Source organism: Phyllobates terribilis, unplaced genomic scaffold (genome assembly GCF_046119375.1).
Source record: "Phyllobates terribilis strain yellow unplaced genomic scaffold, ASM4611937v1 Scaffold_1__5_contigs__length_1240528914, whole genome shotgun sequence".
Classification (NCBI taxonomy): Eukaryota; Metazoa; Chordata; class Amphibia; order Anura; family Dendrobatidae; genus Phyllobates; species Phyllobates terribilis.
In genome coordinates, this window is record NW_027362761.1 from 1,237,802,031 (window position 1) to 1,237,824,470 (window position 22,440).

The 22,440-nt window shown below is 64.6% G+C and overlaps 1 protein-coding gene across 9 annotated transcripts in view; it reads left to right on the forward strand.

Moving 5' to 3' along the window:
* Positions 1 to 14,559, forward strand: part of DCTN1 (dynactin subunit 1) — a 106,803-nt gene extending 92,244 nt beyond the window's left edge. For 4 of the 9 annotated variants that reach the window (XM_073650598.1, XM_073650615.1, XM_073650611.1 and 1 more), the window contains 13 exons: positions 2,247 to 2,315; positions 3,167 to 3,229; positions 4,391 to 4,540; positions 5,117 to 5,278; positions 5,355 to 5,486; positions 6,205 to 6,333; positions 7,103 to 7,245; positions 8,407 to 8,564; positions 8,700 to 8,714; positions 9,276 to 9,409; positions 13,005 to 13,340; positions 13,490 to 13,579; positions 13,661 to 14,559. In XM_073650598.1, the coding sequence (XP_073506699.1) occupies positions 2,247 to 2,315; positions 3,167 to 3,229; positions 4,391 to 4,540; positions 5,117 to 5,278; positions 5,355 to 5,486; positions 6,205 to 6,333; positions 7,103 to 7,245; positions 8,407 to 8,564; positions 8,700 to 8,714; positions 9,276 to 9,409; positions 13,005 to 13,340; positions 13,490 to 13,579; positions 13,661 to 13,798 (1,719 nt within the window). In that variant the 3' untranslated portion in view covers positions 13,799 to 14,559. The remainder of the gene's footprint in view (positions 1 to 2,246; positions 2,316 to 3,166; positions 3,230 to 4,390; positions 4,541 to 5,116; positions 5,279 to 5,354; positions 5,487 to 6,204; positions 6,334 to 7,102; positions 7,246 to 8,406; positions 8,565 to 8,699; positions 8,715 to 9,275; positions 9,410 to 13,004; positions 13,341 to 13,489; positions 13,580 to 13,660) is intronic. The other 5 variants (XM_073650619.1, XM_073650620.1, XM_073650607.1 and 2 more) reach the window with 3 other exon arrangements.
* The last annotated feature ends 7,881 nt before the right edge of the window (positions 14,560 to 22,440 follow it).

Below are 22,440 nucleotides of genomic sequence, written 5' to 3' on the forward strand. Positions count from 1 at the left end.
GGTGTACTCGTATAGTGCTGGGGCTGTACTCGTATAGTGCGGGGGCTGTACTCGTATAGTGCGGGGGCTGTACTCGTATAGTGCGGGGGGTGTACTCGTATAGTGCTGGGGCTGTACTCGTATAGTGCGGGGGCTGTACTCGTATAGTGCGGGGGCTGTACTCGTATAGTGCGGGGGCTGTACTCGTATAGTGCTGGGGCTGTACTCGTATAGTGCGGGGGCTGTACTCGTATAGTGCGGGGGCTGTACTCGTATAGTGCGGGGGCTGTACTCGTATAGTGCGGGGGGTGTACTCGTATAGTGCTGGGGCTGTACTCGTATAGTGCGGGGGCTGTACTCGTATAGTGCGGGGGCTGTACTCGTATAGTGCGGGGGCTGTACTCGTATAGTGCGGGGGGTGTACTCGTATAGTGCGGGGGCTGTACTCGTATAGTGCGGGGGCTGTACTCGTATAGTGCGGGGGGTGTACTCGTATAGTGCGGGGGGTGTACTCGTATAGTGCGGGGGGTGTACTCGTATAGTGCGGGGGGTGTACTCGTATAGTGCGGGGGCTGTACTCGTATAGTGCGGGGGCTGTACTCGTATAGTGCGGGGGCTGTACTCGTATAGTGCGGGGGCTGTACTCGTATAGTGCGGGGGCTGTACTCGTATAGTGCGGGGGCTGTTCTCGTATAGTGCGGGGGCTGTTCTCGTATAGTGCGGGGGCTGTTCTCGTATAGTGCGGGGGCTGTTCTCGTATAGTGCGGGGGCTGTACTCGTATAGTGCGGGGGCTGTACTCGTATAGTGCGGGGGCTGTACTCTTATAGTGCGGGGGGTGTACTCGTATAGTGCGGGGGGTGTACTCGTATAGTGCGGGGGGTGTACTCGTATAGTGCGGGGGGTGTACTCGTATAGTGCGGGGGGTGTACTCGTATAGTGCGGGGGGTGTACTCGTATAGTGCGGGGGGTGTACTCGTATAGTGCGGGGGCTGTACTCGTATAGTGCGGGGGCTGTACTCGTATAGTGCGGGGGCTGTACTCGTATAGTGCGGGGGCTGTTCTCGTATAGTGCGGGGGCTGTACTCGTATAGTGCGGGGGGTGTACTCGTATAGTGCGGGGGCTGTACTCGTATAGTGCGGGGGCTGTACTCGTATAGTGCGGGGGCTGTACTCGTATAGTGCGGGGGGTGTACTCGTATAGTGCGGGGGCTGTACTCGTATAGTGCGGGGGCTGTACTCGTATAGTGCTGGGGCTGTTCTCGTATAGTGCGGGGGCTGTACTCGTATAGTGCGGGGGCTGTACTCGTATAGTGCGGGGGCTGTACTCGTATAGTGCGGGGGCTGTACTCGTATAGTGCTGGGGCTGTTCTCGTATAGTGCGGGGGCTGTACTCGTATAGTGCTGGGGCTGTTCTCGTATAGTGGGGGGGCATTAATGATTGTCAGCTGCTCTGCTCCCCTGTACAAGAGCGTCTGCCGACGTATCGGACAGTTGAGGCCGCTCCCCCGGCTGACGGCTCCTCCTGCTCCCCCGGCTGACGGCTCCTCCTGCGCCCCCGGCTGACGGCTCCTCCTGCTCCCCCGGCTGACGGCTCCTCCTGCTCCCCCGGCTGACGGCTCCTCCTGCTCCCCCGGCTGACGGCTCCTCCTGCTCCCCCGGCTGACGGCTCCTCCTGCTCCCCCGGCTGACGGCTCCTCCTGCTCCCCCGGCTGACGGCTCCTCCTGCTCCCCCGGCTGACGGCTCCTCCTGCTCCCCCGGCTGACGGCTCCTCCTGCTCCCCCGGCTGACGGCTCCTCCTGCTCCCCCGGCTGACGGCTCCTCCTGCTCCCCCGGCTGACGGCTCCTCCTGCTCCCCCGGCTGACGGCTCCTCCTGCTCCCCCGGCTGACGGCTCCTCCTGCTCCCCCGGCTGACGGCTCCTCCTGCTCCCCCGGCTGACGGCTCCTCCTGCTCCCCCGGCTGACGGCTCCTCCTGCTCCCCCGGCTGACGGCTCCTCCTGCTCCCCCGGCTGACGGCTCCTCCTGCTCCCCCGGCTGACGGCTCCTCCTGCTCCCCCGGCTGACGGCTCCTCCTGCTCCCCCGGCTGACGGCTCCTCCTGCTCCCCCGGCTGACGGCTCCTCCTGCTCCCCCGGCTGACGGCTCCTCCTGCTCCCCCGGCTGACGGATCCTCCTGCTCCCCCGGCTGACGGCTCCTCCTGCTCCCCCGGCTGACGGCTCCTCCTCCTCGGCCGCCCCCTCATCTGTTCTGTTCTCTGCCCCTCCAGCACCTGTACAGCATCCACCTGGCGGACCAACCCGAGGACTGCACCATGCAGCTGTCCGACCACATCAAGGTAAGCGCCGCCCCGTCCGTGTCTCTCCCCCGGTCCCGGGTGTGGTACGCTCCGGGTCTCCCCCCCGGTCCCGGGTGTGGTACGCTCCGGGTCTCCCCCCCCGGTCCCGGGTGTGGTACGCTCCGGGTCTCCCCCCCGGTCCCGGGTGTGGTACGCTCCGGGTCTCCCCCCCGGTCCCGGGTGTGGTACGCTCCGGGTCTCCCCCCCGGTCCCGGGTGTGGTACGCTCCGGGTCTCCCCCCCGGTCCCGGGTGTGGTACGCTCCGGGTCTCCCCCCCGGTCCCGGGTGTGGTACGCTCCGGGTCTCCCCCCCGGTCCCGGGTGTGGTACGCTCCGGGTCTCCCCCCCGGTCCCGGGTGTGGTACGCTCCGGGTCTCCCCCCCGGTCCCGGGTGTGGTACGCTCCGGGTCTCCCCCCCGGTCCCGGGTGTGGTACGCTCCGGGTCTCCCCCCCCGGTCCCGGGTGTGGTACGCTCCGGGTCTCCCCCCCGGTCCCGGGTGTGGTACGCTCCTGGTCTCCCCCCGGTCCCGGGTGTGGTACGCTCCGGGTCTCCCCCCCGGTCCCGGGTGTGGTACGCTCCGGGTCTCCCCCCCGGTCCCGGGTGTGGTACGCTCCGGGTCTCCCCCCCCGGTCCCGGGTGTGGTACGCTCCGGGTCTCCCCCCCGGTCCCGGGTGTGGTACGCTCCTGGTCTCCCCCCGGTCCCGGGTGTGGTACGCTCCGGGTCTCTCCCCCGGTCCCGGGTGTGGTACGCTCCGGGTCTCCCCCCGGTCCCGGGTGTGGTACGCTCCGGGTCTCCCCCCGGTCCCGGGTGTGGTACGCTCCGGGTCTGACGCTCTCCTTTCTCTCCACAGTTCACACAGAGCGCTCTGGACTGTATGGGGGTCGAAGTCAGACGACTGCGCGCCTTCCTGCATGTGAGTCACTACGGCTACGATCATCCCCCCACTGCTGCACCCATCATCCCCCCCTACAGCTGCACCCATCATCCCCCCCTACAGCTGCACCCGTCACCCCCCCCTACAGCTGCACCCGTCACCCCCCCCTACAGCTGCACCCATCATCCCCCCCTACAGCTGCACCCGTCACCCCCCCCTACAGCTGCACCCGTCACCCCCCCCTACAGCTGCACCCGTCATCCCCCCTACAGCTGCACCCATCACCCCCCCCTACAGCTGCACCCATCACCCCCCCCTACAGCTGCACCCATCACCCCCCCTACAGCTGCACCCGTCACCCCCCCCTACAGCTGCACCCGTCACCCCCCCTACAGCTGCACCCATCACCCCCCCCTACAGCTGCACCCGTCACCCCCCCCTACAGCTGCACCCGTCACCCCCCCTACAGCTGCACCCGTCACCCCCCCTACAGCTGCACCCGTCACCCCCCCTACAGCTGCACCCGTCACCCCCCCCTACAGCTGCACCCGTCACCCCCCCCTACAGCTGCACCCGTCACCCCCCCCCACAGCTGCACCCGTCACCCCCCCCTACAGCTGCACCCATCACCCCCCCCTACAGCTGCACCCGTCACCCCCCCTACAGCTGCACCCGTCACCCCCCCCTACAGCTGCACCCGTCACCCCCCCCTACAGCTGCACCCGTCACCCCCCCCTACAGCTGCACCCGTCACCCCCCCTACAGCTGCACCCGTCACCCCCCCTACAGCTGCACCCGTCACCCCCCCTACAGCTGCACCCGTCACCCCCCCTACAGCTGCACCCGTCACCCCCCCCTACAGCTGCACCCGTCACCCCCCCCTACAGCTGCACCCATCACCCCCCCCTACAGCTGCACCCGTCACCCCCCCCTACAGCTGCACCCATCACCCCCCCCTACAGCTGCACCCGTCACCCCCCCCCTACAGCTGCACCCGTCACCCCCCCCCTACAGCTGCACCCGTCATCCCCCCCTACAGCTGCACCCGTCATCCCCCCCTACAGCTGCACCCGTCATCCCCCCCTACAGCTGCACCCATCATCCCCCCCTACAACTGCACCCGTCACCCCCCCCTACAGCTGCACCCATCATCCCCACTACTGCTGCACTCACCAGTACTACTCCCCCCATCATTGGCAGCTTGGGCAGGAGAGCTCGGACTTCTCAGTGCTGCTGAAGGATCTGGAGACGTCGTGCAGCGACATCCGGCAGTTTTGTAAGAAGATCCGGCGGCGGATGCCGGGCACGGAGGCGGCAGGGATCCCGGCAGCGCTCAGCTTCGGGCCGCAGGTGAGTGCTGGTGTGGTGTGTGCTGCGCGGTGCTGGTGTGGTGTGTGCTGCGCGGTGCTGGTGTGGTGTGTGCTGCGTGGTATTGGTGTGTGCTGCGCGGTGCTGGTGTGGTGTGTGCTGCGCGGTGCTGGTGTGGTGTGTGCTGCGCGGTGCTGGTGTGGTGTGTGCTGCGCGGTGCTGGTGTGGTGTGTGCTGCGCGGTGCTGGTGTGGTGTGTGCTGCGCGGTGCTGGTGTGGTGTGTGCTGCGCGGTGCTGGTGTGGTGTGTGCTACGCGGTGCTGGTGTGGTGTGTGCTGCGCGGTGCTGGTGTGGTGTGTGCTGCGTGGTATTGGTGTGTGCTGCGCGGTGCTGGTGTGGTGTGTGCTGCGCGGTGCTGGTGTGGTGTGTGCTGCGCGGTGCTGGTGTGGTGTGTGCTGCGTGGTATTGGTGTGGTGGGTATTGGTGTGGTGTGTGCTGCGCGGTACTGGTGTGTGTGCTGCGCGGTACTGGTGTGTGTGCTGCGCGGTGCTAGCGCGTGCTGCACGGCGGTGCGTGATGGTCCTGGAATAACCCCCATTATCCGGCTCTCGTCCCGCAGGTATCAGAGACCCTCTTAGACTGCCGTAAACACCTGAAGTGCGTGGTGGCGGTGTTCCAGGAGGTGGCGGCCGCGGGGGCGCAGATGATCGCCCCTCTAGGGGAGAGCGAGGGGCTGCAGGCTCTGAGACTGGAGGACGTGGCCTTCAAGGCCGCGGACCAGGTGAGGGCAGCTGCACCGGCTGCGGAGGAGCGGTGTCTGCACTGCGGGACGCTGACGGCCTCTGCTCTGTCTGTAGATCTACGGCACGCAGGGCAGCAACCCGTACGAGTGCCTCCGCCAGTCCTGCGCCATCCTGATGGCCACCATGAACAAGATGGCCACCGCCATGCAGGAGGGCGAGTACGACGCCGAGAAGCCGCAGAGCAAGGTGAAGGGCGGCCGCTGGGAGGAGCTTGTCATGGGGTGGGGAGTCTACTGGGAGGGGCTTATAGGGCTGGGAGAAGCTTGTCATGTGGTGTCGAGTCTACTGGGAGGGGCTTATAGTGCTGGGAGGAGCTTGTCATGGGGTGGGGAGTCTACTGAGAGGGGCATATAGTGCTGGGAGGAGCTTGTCATGGGGTGGGGAGTCTACTGGGAGGGGCTTATAGTGCTGGGAGGAGCTTGTCATGGGGTGGGGAGTCTACTGGGAGGGGCTAATAGTGCTGGGAGGAGCTTGTCATGGGTGGGGAGTCTACTGGGAGGGGCTTGTAGGGCTGGGAGGAGCTTGTCATGGGGTGGGGAGTCTACTGGGAGGGGCTTATAGGGCTGGGAGGAGCTTGTCATAGGGTGGAAAGTCTACTGTGAGGGGATTATAGGGCTGGACTGGAAGGGGCTTGTCATGGGGTGGCTAGTCTACTGGGTGGGGCTTATAGGGCTGGGAGGAGCTTGTCATGTGGCGAGTCTTCTAGGAGGGGCTTATAATGCTGGGAGGAGCTTGTCATGGGGTGCAGAGTCTGCTGGGAGGGGCTTATTGTAGGTTGAAAGGGGCTTGTAGGGCAGGGAAGTGTGCTGGGTGGGGCTTATCATAGGGGTGGGAGGGGTTTATAGGGCTGGGAGTCTGCTGGGCGGGGCTTATCACTCACACGAGTCCTGCGGTCTCTTTCCAGACCCCTCCCCCGGTGGAGCAGCGAGCAGCCGCCCTGCGAGCCGAGATCACGGATGCCGAGGGATTAGGATTGAAGTTAGAAGACAGAGAGACGGTCATTAAGGAGTTAAAGAAATCTCTGAAGATAAAGGTGAATTCTGAACAGCAACCCCTCCCCCGGTGCGCCGCCGAGCCGGGTAACCCCCTCCCCCTGTGCGCTTCCGAGCCGGGTAACCCCTCCCCCTGTGCGCTTCCGAGCCGGGTAACCCCCTCCCCCGGTGCGCCGCCGAGCCGGGTAACCCCTCCCCCTGTGCGCCGCCGAGCCGGGTAACCCCTTCCCCCTGTGCGCCGCCGAGCCGGGTAACCCCTTCCCCCTGTGCGCCGCCGAGCCGGGTAACCCCTTCCCCCTGTGCGCCGCCGAGCCGGGTAACCCCTTCCCCCTGTGCGCCGCCGAGCCGGGTAACCCCTTCCCCCTGTGCGCCGCCGAGCCGGGTAACCCCTTCCCCCTGTGCGCCGCCGAGCCGGGTAACCCCTTCCCCCTGTGCGCCGCCGAGCCGGGTAACCCCTTCCCCCTGTGCGCCGCCGAGCCGGGTAACCCCTTCCCCCTGTGCGCCGCCGAGCCGGGTAACCCCTTCCCCCTGTGCGCCGCCGAGCCGGGTAACCCCTTCCCCCTGTGCGCCGCCGAGCCGGGTAACCCCTTCCCCCTGTGCGCCGCCGAGCCGGGTAACCCCTTCCCCCTGTGCGCCGCCGAGCCGGGTAACCCCTTCCCCCTGTGCGCCGCCGAGTCGGGTAACCCCTTCCCCCTGTGCGCCGCCGAGTCGGGTAACCCCTCCCCCGGAGCTCCGCCGAGCCGGGTAACCCCCCCTCCCCCGGTGTGCTGCCGAGCCGGGTAACCCGGTCGCCTGTGTCTTTGCTCGCAGGGCGAGGAGCTGAGTGAAGCCAACGTGCGCCTCAGTCTTCTGGAGAAGAAGTTGGACAGCGCCTCTAAGGAGGCCGACGAGCGGGTGGAGAAGATCCAGACCAAGCTGGAGGAGACGCAGACGCTGCTGAGGAAGAAGGAGAAGTGAGGCGGCCGCCATATTGGTGGTGGCGGAAGGGGATGGTGGTGCAGGGATCAGCCCTGTGCTGTGCGGTATTGCACCGACTGGTGGTTTGGCGTAGCGTTGCACTGGCGGGTGGTCTGGCGTAGCGTTGCACTGGCGGGTGGTCTGGCGTAGCGTTGCACTGGCGGGTGGTCTGGCGTAGCGTTGCACTGGCGGGTGGTCTGGCGTAGCGTTGCACTGGCGGGTGGTCTGGCGTAGCGTTGCACTGGCGGGTGGTCTGGCGTAGCGTTGCACTGGCGGGTGGTCTGGCGTAGCGTTGCACTGGCGGGTGGTCTGGCGTAGCGTTGCACTGGCGGGTGGTCTGGCGTAGCGTTGCACTGGCGGGTGGTCTGGCGTAGCGTTGCACTGGCGGGTGGTCTGGCGTAGCGTTGCACTGGCGGGTGGTCTGGCGTAGCGTTGCACTGGCGGTTGGTCTCGCGCAGCGTTGCACTGGCGGTTGGTCTGGCGTAGCGTTTCACTGGCGGGTTGTCTGGCGCAGCGTTGCACTGGCGGGTGGTCTGGCGTAGCGTTGGCACTGGCGGGTGGTCTGGCGTAGCGTTGCACTGGCGGGTGGTCTGGCGTAGCGTTGCACTGGCGGGTGGTCTGGCGTAGCGTTGCACTGGCGGGTGGTCTGGCGTAGCGTTGCACTGGCGGGTGGTCTGGCGTAGCGTTGCACTGGCGGGTGGTCTGGCGTAGCGTTGCACTGGCGGGTTGTCTGGCGTAGCGTTGCACTGGCGGGTGGTCTGGCGTAGCGTTGCACTGGCGGGTGGTCTGGCGTAGCGTTGCACTGGCGGGTGGTCTGGCGTAGCGTTGCACTGGCGGGTGGTCTGGCGTAGCGTTGCACTGGCGGGTGGTCTGGCGCAGCGTTTCACTGGCGGTTGGTCTCGCGCAGCGTTGCACGGGCGGGTGGTCTGGCGTAGCGTTGCACTGGCGGGTGGTCTGGCGTAGCTTTGCACTGGCGGGTGGTCTGGCGTAGCGTTGCACTGGCGGGTGGTCTGGCGTAGCTTTGCACTGGCGGGTGGTCTGGCGTAGCGTTGCACTGGCGGGTGGTCTGGCGTAGCGTTGCACTTGCGGGTGGTCTGGCGTAGCGTTGCACTGGCGGGTGGTCTCGCACAGCATACTGACGGGTGGTCTCTGTGCAGGGAGTTTGAGGAGACCATGGATGCCCTACAGGCCGACATCGACCAGCTGGAGTCGGAGAAGGCCGAGCTCCGCCAGCGGCTCAGTAACCAGTCCAAGCGCACCATCGAGGGCCTGCGCGGATCCCCGGTGGCCTCCATCGTGTCCGGTGTGGCTGGAGGTAGGAGCGGCCCTGGGGTAACAATGTGGGAGGGGATTGGGATGACTCCGCCTCTTAATGACCGCCCTTTCTCTCCCTGGCGCGCGCTCACTAACCTCCCGGGGGCGTATGCTCTTCCCTCTCTGCACACGATAGAGGAGGAGCAGAGAGGTACAGTAACGCGCGTGCGCATGCATCACCCTGTCTGCCCCCCGCGCAGGCCCACGTGCTAGTCACATCCAGAGCTGCACTTACTGCTCTTGTACTCCAGTCACATCCAGAGCTCCACTTACTGCTCTTGTACTCCAGTCACATCCAGAGCTGCACTTACTGCTTTCCTACTCCAGTCACATCCAGAGCTGCCCTCATCACTCCCCTTTTCAGCTACAGCTTTTGGTGTGCTTGGAGTATAACACACAGTGCATTTTGCTCTGGATGCAGCATCGGATGTGTGTAGAGTACAAGAGCTGTGGAAATCCTCTGGGCGTTTTCTGTAGCTATGACCGGAGCTGCTGTGATGCGCAGAGCTGCTTGGTGGTCACAGTGTGAATGTTCCATTCCGCCCGTATTGTGCATGCAGCACCCCCGCCGGGTCCGGTGTATCCATCCTGTGTACTGGGGTCCCTGGTGCAGTGAGGGGCGCCCCTAGGAACCAGACCTGCATGTGCCGGAAGTGTAGTCCTGCCGTCCTGGGACGGTTTCCATCCCTCTGATTGCTTCCTGTCCTGTCAGGTGTGCCGGCCGGCCAGTCCTTGCTGAACGGCTCCGGGCCGGTGCAGGTGAAGGACTCGCCGCTGCTGCTGCAGCAGATCGACACCCTGCGCTTCTCCATCAAGCACCTGAAGCACGAGAACAACCGGCTGAAGGTGAGGGCGGGGCTGGTGTCACACAGCGGGGGCGGGGCTGGTGTCACGCAGCGGGGGCGGGGCTGGTGTCACACAGCGGGGGCGGGGCTGGTGTCACGCAGCGGGGGCGGGGCTGGTGTCACGCAGCGGGGGCGGGGCTGGTGTCACGCAGCGGGGGCGGGGCTGGTGTCACGCAGCGGGGCTGGCGTCACGCGGCGGGGGCGGGGCTGGCGTCACGCGGCGGGGGCGGGGCTGGCGTCACGCGGCGGGGGCGGGGCTGGCGTCACGGGGCGGGGGCGAGGCTGGCGTCACGCGGCGGGGGCGGGGCTGGCGTCACGCGGCGGGGCTGGCGTCACGCGGCGGGGGCGGGGCTGGCGTCACGGCAGGGAGAAGCTGGAGACACACTCAGCGGGGGCGGGGCTGGTGTCACAGAATGGGGGCGGGGCTGGTGTCACAGAATGGGGGCGGGGCTGGTGTCACATACAGCGGGGGCGGGGCTGGTGTCACATACAGCGGGGGCGGTGTCACACATCAGTAGTGAAGGGGAGGGGAGGAGTAGCGCTTTACATATATGACAGCTGCAGGAAGTGCCTCCTCCTCCTCTCTCGCCCCCGCCTCCTCCTCTCTCGCCCCCGCCTCCTCCTCTCTCGCCCCCGCCTCCTCCTCTCTCGCCCCCGCCTCCTCCTCTCTCGCCCCCGCCTCCTCCTCTCTCGCCCCCGCCTCCTCCTCTCTCGCCCCCGCCTCCTCCACTCTCGCCCCCGCCTCCTCCACTCTCGCCTCCTCCACTCTCGCCCCCGCCTCCTCCACTCTCGCCCCCGCCTCCTCCACTCTCGCCCCCGCCTCCTCCACTCTCGCCCCCGCCTCCTCCTCTCTCGCCCCCGCCTCCTCCTCTCTCGCCCCCGCCTCCTCCTCTCTCGCCCCCGCCTCCTCCTCTCTCGCCCCCGCCTCCTCCTCTCTCGCCCCCGCCTCCTCCTCTCTCGCCCCCGCCTCCTCCTCTCTCGCCCCCGCCTCCTCCTCTCTCGCCCCCGCCTCCTCCTCTCTCGCCCCCGCCTCCGCCTCTCTCGCCCCCGCCGCCGCCTCTCTCGCCCCCGCCGCCGCCTCTCTCGCCCCCGCCGCCGCCTCTCTCGCCCCCGCCGCCGCCTCTCTCGCCCCCGCCGCCGCCTCTCTCGCCCCCGCCGCCGCCTCTCTCGCCCCCGCCGCCGCCTCTCTCGCCCCCGCCGCCGCCTCTCTCGCCCCCGCCGCCGCCTCTCTCGCCCCCGCCGCCGCCTCTCTCGCCCCCGCCGCCGCCTCTCTCGCCCCCGCCGCCTCTCTCGCCCGCGCCCCTCCTCTCTCGCCCCCGCCGCCTCTCTCGCCCGCGCCCCCTCTCTCGCCCGCGCCCCTCCTCTCTCTCTCGCCCGCGCCCCTCCTCTCTCTCGCCCGCGCCCCTCCTCTCTCTCTCTCGCCCGCGCCCCTCCTCTCTCTCTCTCGCCCGCGCCCCTCCTCTCTCTCTCTCGCCCGCGCCCCTCCTCTCTCTCTCTCGCCCGCGCCCCTCCTCTCTCTCTCTCGCCCGCGCCCCTCCTCTCTCTCTCTCGCCCGCGCCCCTCCTCTCTCTCTCTCGCCCGCGCCCCTCCTCTCTCGCCCGCGCCCCTCCTCTCTCGCCCGCGCCCCTCCTCTCTCGCCCGCGCCCCTCCTCTCTCGCCCGCGCCCCTCCTCTCTCGCCCGCGCCCCTCCTCTCTCGCCCGCGCCCCTCCTCTCTCGCCCGCGCCCCTCCTCTCTCGCCCGCGCCCCTCCTCTCTCGCCCGCGCCCCTCCTCTCTCGCCCGCGCCCCTCCTCTCTCGCCCGCGCCCCTCCTCTCTCGCCCGCGCCCCTCCTCTCTCGCCCGCGCCCCTCCTCTCTCGCCCGCGCCCCTCCTCTCTCTCTCTCTCGCCCGCGCCCCTCCTCTCTCTCTCTCTCGCCCGCGCCCCTCCTCTCTCTCTCTCTCGCCCGCGCCCCTCCTCTCTCTCTCTCTCGCCCGCGCCCCTCCTCTCTCTCTCTCTCGCCCGCGCCCCTCCTCTCTCTCTCTCTCGCCCGCGCCCCCCTCTCTCTCGCCCGCGCCCCCCTCTCTCTCGCCCGCGCCCCCCTCTCTCTCGCCCGCGCCCCCCTCTCTCTCGCCCGCGCCCCCCTCTCTCTCGCCCGCGCCCCTCCTCTCTCTCGCCCGCGCCCCTCCTCTCTCTCGCCCGCGCCCCTCCTCTCTCTCGCCCGCGCCCCCCCTTCTCTCTCGCCCGCGCCCCCCCTTCTCTCTCGCCCGCGCCCCCCTTCTCTCTCGCCCGTGCCCCCCTTCTCTCTCGCCCGTGCCCCCCCTTCTCTCTCGCCCGTGCCCCCCCTTCTCTCTCGCCCGTGCCCCCCCTTCTCTCTCGCCCGCCCCCCCCTCTCTCTCGCCCGCGCCCCCCCTCTCTCGTCCGCGCCCCCCCTCTCTCGTCCGCGCCCCCCCTCTCTCGTCCGCGCCCCCCCTCTCTCGTCCGCGCCCCCCCTCTCTCGTCCGCGCCCCCCCACTTTCGTCCGCGCCCCCCCTCTCTCGCCCGCGCCCCCCCTCTCTCGCCCGCGCCCCCCCTCTCTCGCCCGCGCCCCCCCTCTCTCGCCCGCGCCCCCCCTCTCTCGCCCGCGCCCCCCCTCTCTCGCCCGCGCCCCCCCTCTCTCGCCCGCGCCCCCCCTCTCTCGCCCGCGCCCCCCCTCTCTCGCCCGCGCCCCCCCTCTCTCGCCCGCGCCCCCCCTCTCTCGCCCTCGCCCCCCCCTCTCTCGCCCTCGCCCCCCCCTCTCTCGCCCGCGCCCTCCCTCGCTCGCCCGCGCCCTCCCTCGCTCGCCCCCCTTCTCTCGCCCGCGCCCCTTCTCTCGCCCGCGCCCCTTCTCTCGCCCGCGCCCCCCTCTCTCGCCCGCGCCCCCCTCTCTCGCCCGCGCCCCCCTCTCTCGCCCGCGCCCCCTCTCTCGCCCGCGCCCCCTCTCTCGCCCGCGCCCCCTCTCTCGCCCGCGCCCCCCTCTCTCGCCCGCGCCCCCCTCTCGCCCGCGCCCCCCTCTCTCGCCTGCGACCCCCTCTCTCGCCCGCGCCCCCCCTCTCTCGCCCCCCCTCTCTCGCGCCCCCTCTCTCGCCCGCGCCCCTCCTCTCTCTCTCGCCCGCGCCCCTCCTCTCTCTCTCGCCCGCGCCCCTCCTCTCTCTCTCGCCCGCGCCCCCCCTCTCTCGCCTGCGCCCCCCCCTCTCGCCCCCCCTTCTCTCGCTCTCGCCCCTCCTCTCTCTCGCCCGCGCCACGCCCCTCTCGCCCCCCTCTCTCGCCCCCCCTCTCTCGCCCGCGCCCCTCCTCTCTCTCTCGCCCGCGCCCCCCCCTCTCTCGCCCGCGCCCCCCCCTCTCTCGCCCGCGCCCCCTCCCTCTCGCCTGCGCCCCCTTCTCTCGCCTGCGCCCCCTTCTCTCGCTCTCGCCCCTCCTCTCGCTCGCGCCCCTCCTCTCGCTCGCGCCCCTCCTCTCGCCCGCGCCCCTCCTCTCTCTCTCGCCCCCCCTTCTCTCGCTCTCGCCCCTCCTCTCGCCCGCGCCGCGCCCCTCTCGCCCCCCCCTTCTCTCGCCCGCACTGAGCTGGTAATAGCTGTGTCATGGCTCTGCCCTTCTCCCAGGCTAAACACATAAAGGAAGAGCTGTCTCTGCTGCCTCCTCTGAACCTCTCCAAACTGACCCTCCCCAAAGACCGGCAAGAGGCCATGAGCGGCACGCTGTACCGCAAGACCAGCCAGCTGCTGGACACCCTGCAGCAGATGAGCGCCAACTCCAAGGTGGTGGACATCACCCACAAGAAGGGCGGTAAGAGCCGCTGTGGGGGAGGGGAGAGCCGGCCGGGGCCAAAGAGCCGCATTCATGTGCTCACCTCTCCGCATACAGGTAACCCCGCGACCCAGCTGCTGGAGCAGACCGCCCGGCTGCAGACCCTGAGCGACACCATCGACAAGCTCAAGGTGGGTGTCAGCCAGCAGCGTGACGACGTCCCGCCCCGGCGACGTCGCCCCGCCCCGGCGACGTCGCCCCGCCCCGGCGACGTCGCCCCGCCCCGGCGACGTCGCCCCGCCCCGGTATCACAGCGGTTGTCTCGCTCTTGTATTGATAGGGTGAAGTTCTGAAGGAGACGGTCTCGCACTGCCCCGGAGCCAACGTCCCCACAGATTTTGCCACGTTCCCATCATCAGACTTCATAAAGGTGAGGAGCTGAGGGGGTCAGCGGGGGGCAGCTCTCCCATGTGGTGGTCCCATGATGACTCCCACCATCATCTCTCTCCAGGCCAAAGAGGAGAAGAAGGAGGACACAGTGTTCATCGGGAAAGTGACGCTCCCCTGCCAGCCGGGTCAGGGGCAGATCCACCGCCTGGTCCTCACCCCCGAGCAGCTCTACCAGCTCCACGAGCGGCTGATCTGCTGAGTCCGGCCCCCGCGCGGCCCTCCTGGCTGCCCCCCTGGCTGCCCTCCTGGCTTCACATCACAGACCCGGGCCCTGAAACACTAAGTATGTGCCCCCCTCCTAAAGACATGGACCCTTCTGGGGGAATCCCAGGATGGGGCCCTGTTCCTTCACTTTCGGATACGGACTCTTCCTGGATCACGTGATCGACGCCATCTTGTATGACCAGCGAGTAAACTGCTCCGGACTGCAGCAATCCCAGCATGCACTGTAATACCCCCCACCTGCGCTCTATACAGGCACCCGTCATAGCAGATGTCTTAAAGGGGAACTCCAGATACTGCAGCGCTCATTCTGGATGGCCTTCACATCCCACATTACCCACCATACCTGCGGGGGGCTTTCCTGTCCTTTACTGAGGCGTCTAGAGCTCTGGGAGAAGCGGGGTCCCCTCGGCCAATGCTCACACGGCATCTGCGGCTTTAAGGCGCACTGAAGACTTGTCTGCTGGACGTCTCCACTGTCATCTTCTGCAGGATGGGTGTAGCTGGGGTCCGTCAATGTAGTGCGCCCCCAATTACATGCGGTTTGCCACGTGCCTTCCTATGTTATTTCATGTGACCGTCATCAAGAGGCTCCTCCTCCAATGATCACATGATGGGTCCCTGTGGGGCGGGGTCACCTATTGCCCCACCCCCGATTATTCTGGCACAACCGCCATCCTGGGTGACGCGTCCACTCTGCTGTATCTGTTCTATTGGGAAATAAAACTCTAAGCTCTGCCTGCGCCTCTTGTTGCTCCTCTGCGCCTCGCATCTCTCCACTCTGCCTCCCCCGTCTCTCCCCTGCTCCCCCCCCCCGTCTCTCCCCTGCTCCCCCCCCCCCGTCTCTCACCCTACGCTCCCCCGTCTCTCCCCTGCTCTTCCCACTCCCCCCCGTCTCTCCCCTGCTCCTCCCACTCCCCCCCGTCTCTCCCCTGCTCCTCTTACTCCCCCCCGTCTCTCCCCTGCCCCCCCCCTCGTCTCTCCCCTGCTCCTCCCACTCCCCCTCGTCTCTCCCCTGCTCCTCCCACTCCCCCTCGTCTCTCCCCTGCTCCTCCCACTCCCCCTCGTCTCTCCCCTGCTCCTCCCACTCCCCCTCGTCTCTCCCCTGCTCCTCCCACTCCCCTTCGTCTCTCCCCTGCTCCTCCCACTCCCCCCCGTCTCTCCCCTGCTCCTCCCACTCCCCCCCGTCTCTCCCCTGCTCCTCCCACTCCCCCCCGTCTCTCCCCTGCTCCTCCCACTCCCCCCCGTCTCTCCCCTGCTCCCCCCCCTCGTCTCTCCCCTGCTCCTCCCACTCCCCCTCGTCTCTCCCCTGCTCCTCCCACTCCCCCTCGTCTCTCCCCTGCTCCTCCCACTCCCCCTCGTCTCTCCCCTGCTCCTCCCACTCCCCCTCGTCTCTCCCCTGCTCCTCCCCCTCGTCTCTCCCCTGCTCCTCCCACTCCCCCTCGTCTCTCCCCTCCCACTCCCCCTCGTCTCTCCCCTCCCACTCCCCCTCGTCTCTCCCCTCCCACTCCCCCTCGTCTCTCCCCTGCTCCTCCCCCTCGTCTCTCCCCTGCTCCTCTCACCCCCCCCTCGTCTCTCCCCTGCTCCTCTCACCCCCCCTCGTCTCTCCCCTGCTCCTCCCACCTCCCCGTCTCTCCCCTGCTCCTCACCCCCCGTCTCTCCCCTGCTCCTCCGACCCCCCCTCATCTCTCCCCTGCTCCTCCCACCTCCCCGTCTCTCCCCTGCTCCTCCCACGTCTCACCTGCTCCTCACCCCCCCTCGTCTCTCCCCTGCTCCTCACCCCCCCTCATCTCTCCCCTGCTCCTCCCACCTCCCCGTCTCTCCCCTGCTCCTCCCACGTCTCACCTGCTCCTCACCCCCCGCCCCTCCCCTGCTTCTGCCCCACGTCTCTCCCCTGCTCCTCCCACCCCCCCGTCTCTCCCCTGCTCCTCACCCCCCCGTCTCTCCCCTGCTCCTCACCCCCCCGTCTCTCCCCTGCTCCTCACCCCCCCGTCTCTCCCCTGCTCCTCACCTCCCTCCCCTGCTCCTCTCCTCCCACGTCTCTCACCTGCTTCTCACCCCACCTTCCCTCCGTCTTTCATCCTACGCCCCCACCCCCCTGCCTCTCCCCTGCTCCCCCCACTCCTCCCCCCCGCCTCTCCCCTGCTCCTCACCTCTCCCCTGCTCCTCACCTCTCCCCTGCTCCTCTCCTCCCCCCCTCCTCTCCCCTGATCCTCACCCCCCCCCGTCTCTCCCCTGCTCCTCTCCTCCCCCCCTGTGTCTCCCTTGCTCCTCCCACTCCCCCCCCCTCCCCTGCCTCCCGGCTTTCCCAGTCTGGGCACCAGGCCGTGTGTGTCGTCATCCAGTGATGTCACTTCCCGGTCATCTGATAACTGTGGGTGATGTCACTGCTGACATTTAGGTTGTCATCGGCCTGTGCACCTTCTCTCTGGCTGCTTTTTACCTGTAACTCCGGCTGAGTCCAGCGGAGGCGCTGCATTATGATTTAGCAGAGATGGCAGCCAGCAGAATCCCGCCGCCCCGGACAGCTCCACGAGCCGCCGCCGACGATGCAGAAGGCGGAAAGATTTACCTGCGCCCAGGAATGTCCATCCGAGGAAACAGCTTCCTCGCGCGGCCTCCGCCAACCACAGGGGCCAGTCACAGCAGACGGGAAGTATTTTCGTGTTTTGCTGCCTCACAACCTGGAATTTCCCTCTTTTTTTTTTGAGGGTTCAGTTCAGTTCATGTAGAGAACAGGCCGACAACTGTGAACATTTGGTTTCTTTTTATTGTAAAGCAAAGAACAAATAGGACAAAATAACTGAAAACTTCACTGTGCATAACTATTCTCCATCCTTAAAGTCAGTACTTTGTGGAGCCTCCTTTTGCAGCAGCTACAGATGCAAGTCCCTTTGGATAAGTCTCTGAGTTTTCCACATCTGGCCACTGAGATTTTTTGCCCATTCCTCAAGGCAAAACTGTTCCATCTCCTTCTGGTTAGATGGTTTCCTCTGGTGAGCAGCAATCTTCACGTCTGACCACAGATTCTCCATTCGATTAAAGTCTGTTCTGTGACGTGGCCCCTCCAGAACATTTATACACGTTTCCCCTTAAAGCACTTGAGTGTTCCTTTAGCAGTATGTTTAAAGGCCACCTCTATGGAGTGTGCGACTTAATGTGGTCATATGGACAGATACTCCAGTCTCTGCTTGGGAACTCTGCAGCTCCTACAGGGTTACCTTTGGTCTCTGTCCTGCCTCTCTGATTAATGCCGCATGTGAAGACCCGGGGTCTTCTGTGGGCTTAATACTACTCAGAGAACACAGGGTAGGGGTAAAACAGCGTGACAATACTTTACTGACCCACAAAGCGGAGAATAAACACATAGAACAGTCCAGCAGGTCCGCAAGATGGTGGAACATTACACAGTCTCACCCTTCCTTCTCCACCCGCCTGGGATAGAACAGCTGCGACTTTAGGACTTCCAGGGCTGACTACCTCAACCAGTGACCCCCCCCTCTTCTGGCGGGCCCCCACAGAGAGAAGGTAGCGGCAAGCTTAGGAAGCTAGCAGTCCATCGAGGTACAAGGCCAGGAGTCCCGAGGGTCCCACCCTGGCCTCTCCGAGAGTTCATAATCCCAACCTGGTCTCACCAAATGTATCCATGGGCTCTCTGATGGTCAATGGAGCAGATCCGTATCTTTCCAGTCAAGGCCATATACCCTTAGGCTGGAATCATGTAGAATCCAAATCTGTGTCTCTTTGGATAAAGCCATGCTACCAAGCTGATGGTCTGAAGAGAGTCTGACCTTTTGATTCTCCTTGTAAAGTCTTTTTCAATTCTCTGTTTCAAATCTCCCTGCTACAGAGGCATATGTTCCTTAAGTAGTTCACATTTGTTCTTCCAAGTACACCTGCACAGGGCAAGGGTTAGGGAGGGTATTATTCCACAGGGCTCAGGTCTCTTTGTTTGAGCCTTTAATCAATTTACATAGTTGGTATAGTAGGGGGCTCTTGTAAATAAACATCTATCTGGCCTTAATACAATATGCAATTAGCATCATTGTTTCAGAAACAAGAGAAGATAACATTCAGAGTTATACAAATACTGGTCTGTTCTTCTTGACCCACCAAAGAAACACACAAGTTCTAAAGTCAACACAAAAGTGTATTTCTCTTGGCTTAACAAATCTAGATGTCTAGCTGATTAAGATTAGAAGCGGTTTCGTCACACCCTTCTTTCCCGGGCTGAGGCTTTTGGTGGGCGCCCTCTCTTAGCAGGTTTGTTGTAGCACCATGTGATGATAATGGATTTGATGGTGCTCCAGGGATCATCAGAGATTGGGATATTTTTTTATAACCCGACCATAACTTGTTCTTCTCAACAACTTTGTCCCTGACTTACTTGGAGATCTCCTTGGTCTTCATGGTGTTGTTTGGAGATCTCCTTGGTCTTCATGGTGTTGTTTGGAGATCTCCTTGGTCTTCGTGATGTTGTTTGGAGATCTCTTTGGTCTTTGTGGTGTTGTTTGGAGATCTCCTTGGTCTTCATGGTGTTGTTTGGAGATCTCCTTGGTCTTCGTGATGTTGTTTGGAGATCTCCTTGGTCTTTGTGGTGGTGTTTTCAGATCTCCTTGGTCTTCATAGTGTTGTTTGGAGATCTCCTTGGTCTTTGTGGTGGTGTTTTGAGATCTCCTTGGTCTTTGTGGTGGTGTTTTGAGATCTCCTTGGTCTTTGTGGTGGTGTTTGGAGATCTCCTTGGTCTTCGTGGTGGTGTTTGGAGATCTCCTTGGTCTTCGTGGTGCTGTTTGGAGATCTCCTTGGTCTTCGTGGTGCTGTTTGGAGATCTCCTTGGTCTTTGTGGTGCTGTTTGGAGATCTCCTTGGTCTTTGTGGTGCTGTTTGGAGATCTCCTTGGTCTTCGTGGTGCTGTTTGGAGATCTCCTTGGTCTTCGTGGTGTTGTTTGGAGATCTCCTTGGTCTTCGTGGTGCTGTTTGGAGATCTCCTTGGTCTTCATGGTGGTGTTTGGAGATCTCCTTGGCCTTCATGGTGGTGTTTGGAGATCTCCTTGGCCTTCATGGTGTTTGGTGTGCTGCCTCTTGTTAATGGTGTTGCAGCCTCTGTGGCCTTTCAGAAAAGGTATATAGTGACACATGTGACATTAGATTGCACATAGGGGGGCAGCCTGTCACTAAGCATATGAATGAAGGGAATCGCTTGCACCAAAAATTTTTAGGGGCTTCGTAGCAAAAGGGGTGAATACATATGCACATGCCAGTTTTAGTTATTTGATCCCATGAATGGGATTTCTACCGCTATTTCCTCGTTGGCGCTGTCTCCACCTTAGACCAGGTGGCGCTGTCTCCACCTTAGGCCAGGTGGCGCTGTCTCCACTTTAGGCCAGGTGGCGCTGTCTCCACCTTAGGCCAGGTGGCGCTGTCTCCACCTTAGGCCAGGTGGCGCTGTCTCCACCTTAGGCCAGGTGGCGCTGTCTCCACCTTAGGCCAGGTGGCGCTGTCTCCACCTTAGGCCAGGTGGCGCTGTCTCCACCTTAGGCCAGGTGGCGCTGTCTCCACCTTAGGCCAGGTGGCGCTGTCTCCACCTTAGGCCAGGTGGCGCTGTCTCCACCTTAGGCCAGGTGGCGCTGTCTCCACCTTAGGCCAGGTGGCGCTGTCTCCACCTTAGGCCAGGTGGCGCTGTCTCCACCTTAGGCCAGGTGGCGCTGTCTCCACCTTAGGCCAGGTGGCGCTGTCTCCACCTTAGGCCAGGTGGCGCTGTCTCCACCTTAGGCCAGGTGGCGCTGTCTCCACCTTAGGCCAGGTGGCGCTGTCTCCACCTTAGGCCAGGTGGCGCTGTCTCCACCTTAGGCCAGGTGGCGCTGTCTCCACCTTAGGCCAGGTGGCGCTGTCTCCACCTTAGGCCAGGTGGCGCTGTCTCCACCTTAGGCCAGGTGGCGCTGTCTCCTCCTTAGGCCAGGTGGCGCTGTCTCCACCTTAGGCCAGGTGGCGCTGTCTCCACCTTAGGCCAGGTGGCGCTGTCTCCACCTTAGGCCAGGTGCCGCTGTCTCCACCTTAGGCCAGGTGCCGCTGTCTCCACCTTAGGCCAGGTGCCGCTGTCTCCACCTTAGGCGAGGTGCCGCTGTCTCCACCTTAGGCGAGGTGCCGCTGTCTCCACCTTAGGCGAGGTGCCGCTGTCTCCACCTTAGGCGAGGTGCCGCTGTCTCCACCTTAGGCGAGGTGCCGCTGTCTCCACCTTAGACGAGGTGCCGCTGTCTCCACCTTAGACGAGGTGCCGCTGTCTCCACCTTAGACGAGGTGCCGCTGTCTCCACCTTAGACGAGGTGCCGCTGTCTCCACCTTAGGCCAGGTGCCGCTGTCTCCACCTTAGGCCAGGTGCCGCTGTCTCCACCTTAGGCCAGGTGCCGCTGTCTCCACCTTAGGCCAGGTGCCGCTGTCTCCACCTTAGGCCAGGTGCCGCTGTCTCCACCTTAGGCCAGGTGCCGCTGTCTCCACCTTAGGCCAGGTGCCGCTGTCTCCACCTTAGACGAGGTGGCGCTGTCTCCACCTTAGACGAGGAGGCGCTGTCTCCACCTTAGACGAGGAGGCGCTGTCTCCACCTTAGACGAGGTGGCGCTGTCTCCACCTTAGACGAGGTGGCGCTGTCTCCACCTTAGACGAGGTGGCGCTGTCTCCACCTTAGACGAGGTGGCGCTGTCTCCACCTTAGACGAGGTGGCGCTGTCTCCACCTTAGGCCAGGTGGCGCTGTCTCCACCTTAGGCCAGGTGGCGCTGTCTCCACCTTAGGCCAGGTGGCGCTGTCTCCACCTTAGGCCAGGTGGCGCTGTCTCCACCTTAGGCCAGGTGGCGCTGTCTCCACCTTAGGCCAGGTGGCGCTGTCTCCACCTTAGGCCAGGTGGCGCTGTCTCCACCTTAGGCCAGGTGGCGCTGTCTCCACCTTAGGCCAGGTGGCGCTGTCTCCACCTTAGGCCAGGTGGCGCTGTCTCCACCTTAGGCCAGGTGGCGCTGTCTCCACCTTAGGCCAGGTGCCGCTGTCTCCACCTTAGGCCAGGTGCCGCTGTCTCCACCTTAGGCCAGGTGCCGCTGTCTCCACCTTAGGCCAGGTGCCGCTGTCTCCACCTTAGGCCAGGTGCCGCTGTCTCCACCTTAGGCCAGGTGCCGCTGTCTCCACCTTAGGCCAGGTGCCGCTGTCTCCACCTTAGGCCAGGTGCCGCTGTCTCCACCTTAGGCCAGGTGCCGCTGTCTCCACCTTAGGCCAGGTGCCGCTGTCTCCACCTTAGGCCAGGTGCCGCTGTCTCCACCTTAGGCCAGGTGCCGCTGTCTCCACCTTAGGCCAGGTGCCGCTGTCTCCACCTTAGGCCAGGTGCCGCTGTCTCCACCTTAGGCCAGGTGCCGCTGTCTCCACCTTAGGCCAGGTGCCGCTGTCTCCACCTTAGGCCAGGTGCCGCTGTCTCCACCTTAGGCCAGGTGCCGCTGTCTCCACCTTAGGCCAGGTGCCGCTGTCTCCACCTTAGGCCAGGTGCCGCTGTCTCCACCTTAGGCCAGGTGCCGCTGTCTCCACCTTAGGCCAGGTGCCGCTGTCTCCACCTTAGGCCAGGTGCCGCTGTCTCCACCTTAGGCCAGGTGGCGCTGTCTCCACCTTAGGCCAGGTGGCGCTGTCTCCACCTTAGGCCAGGTGGCGCTGTCTCCACCTTAGGCCAGGTGCACTGATAAACTGTAACAGAAGCTCAGCTGTGAGCAGTCTGGACAGTTTTGCAGCCTGTGAGACGCCCGCTCAGGGCATCATCTCTTTAGCAGCTCAGGCTGTTGCTCTGCTCCGCCATGCTTTACACTGCAGCTGTTTTGTTCTTAGTATGGATGGTAGTGCAGCCCCCTGAGGAGGAGTCTGAGGGGCGCACCGCGGACAGGACATGGAGGTCGCGGGTCTTTTTTTGCAGGAACCGTCCAGAAAGTTCATCGTTTTTTTTTTCTCATATGTTCTTTTCTGGGAGGTGGGGGAGGGGAGCAGCCGCTCTTAAAGGGCCCACGCTTCCAGGTATACAGGAAACCAGAAAGAGGAAGCGTCAGAGAGTAACCGAGCGACGGCGGCGTACACAACCGCTCATAAGAGGCCGGGGGTATCACACATGATCAGATTAGATACAGACGGTGTCACACATAATCGGATTAGATACCGAGGGTATCACATATGGTAGGATTAGATACAGGCGGTGTCACGTATGGTAGGGTTAGATGCAGACGGTGTCACACATGATCGGATTGGATACCGAGGGTACCACATATGGTAGGGTTAGATACAGACGGTGTCACGTACGGTAGGGTTAGATGCAGACGGTGTCACGTATGGTAGGGTTAGATACAGGCGGTGTCACGTATGGTAGGGTTAGATACAGACGGTGTCACGTATGGTAGGGTTAGATACAGGCGGTGTCACGTATGGTAGGGTTAGATACAGGCGGTGTCACGTACGGTAGGGTTAGATGCAGACGGTGTCACGTACGGTAGGGTTAGATGCAGGCGGTGTCACGTACGGTAGGGTTAGATGCAGACGGTGTCACGTATGGTAGGGTTAGATACAGACGGTGTCACGTATGGTAGGGTTAGATACAGGCGGTGTCAC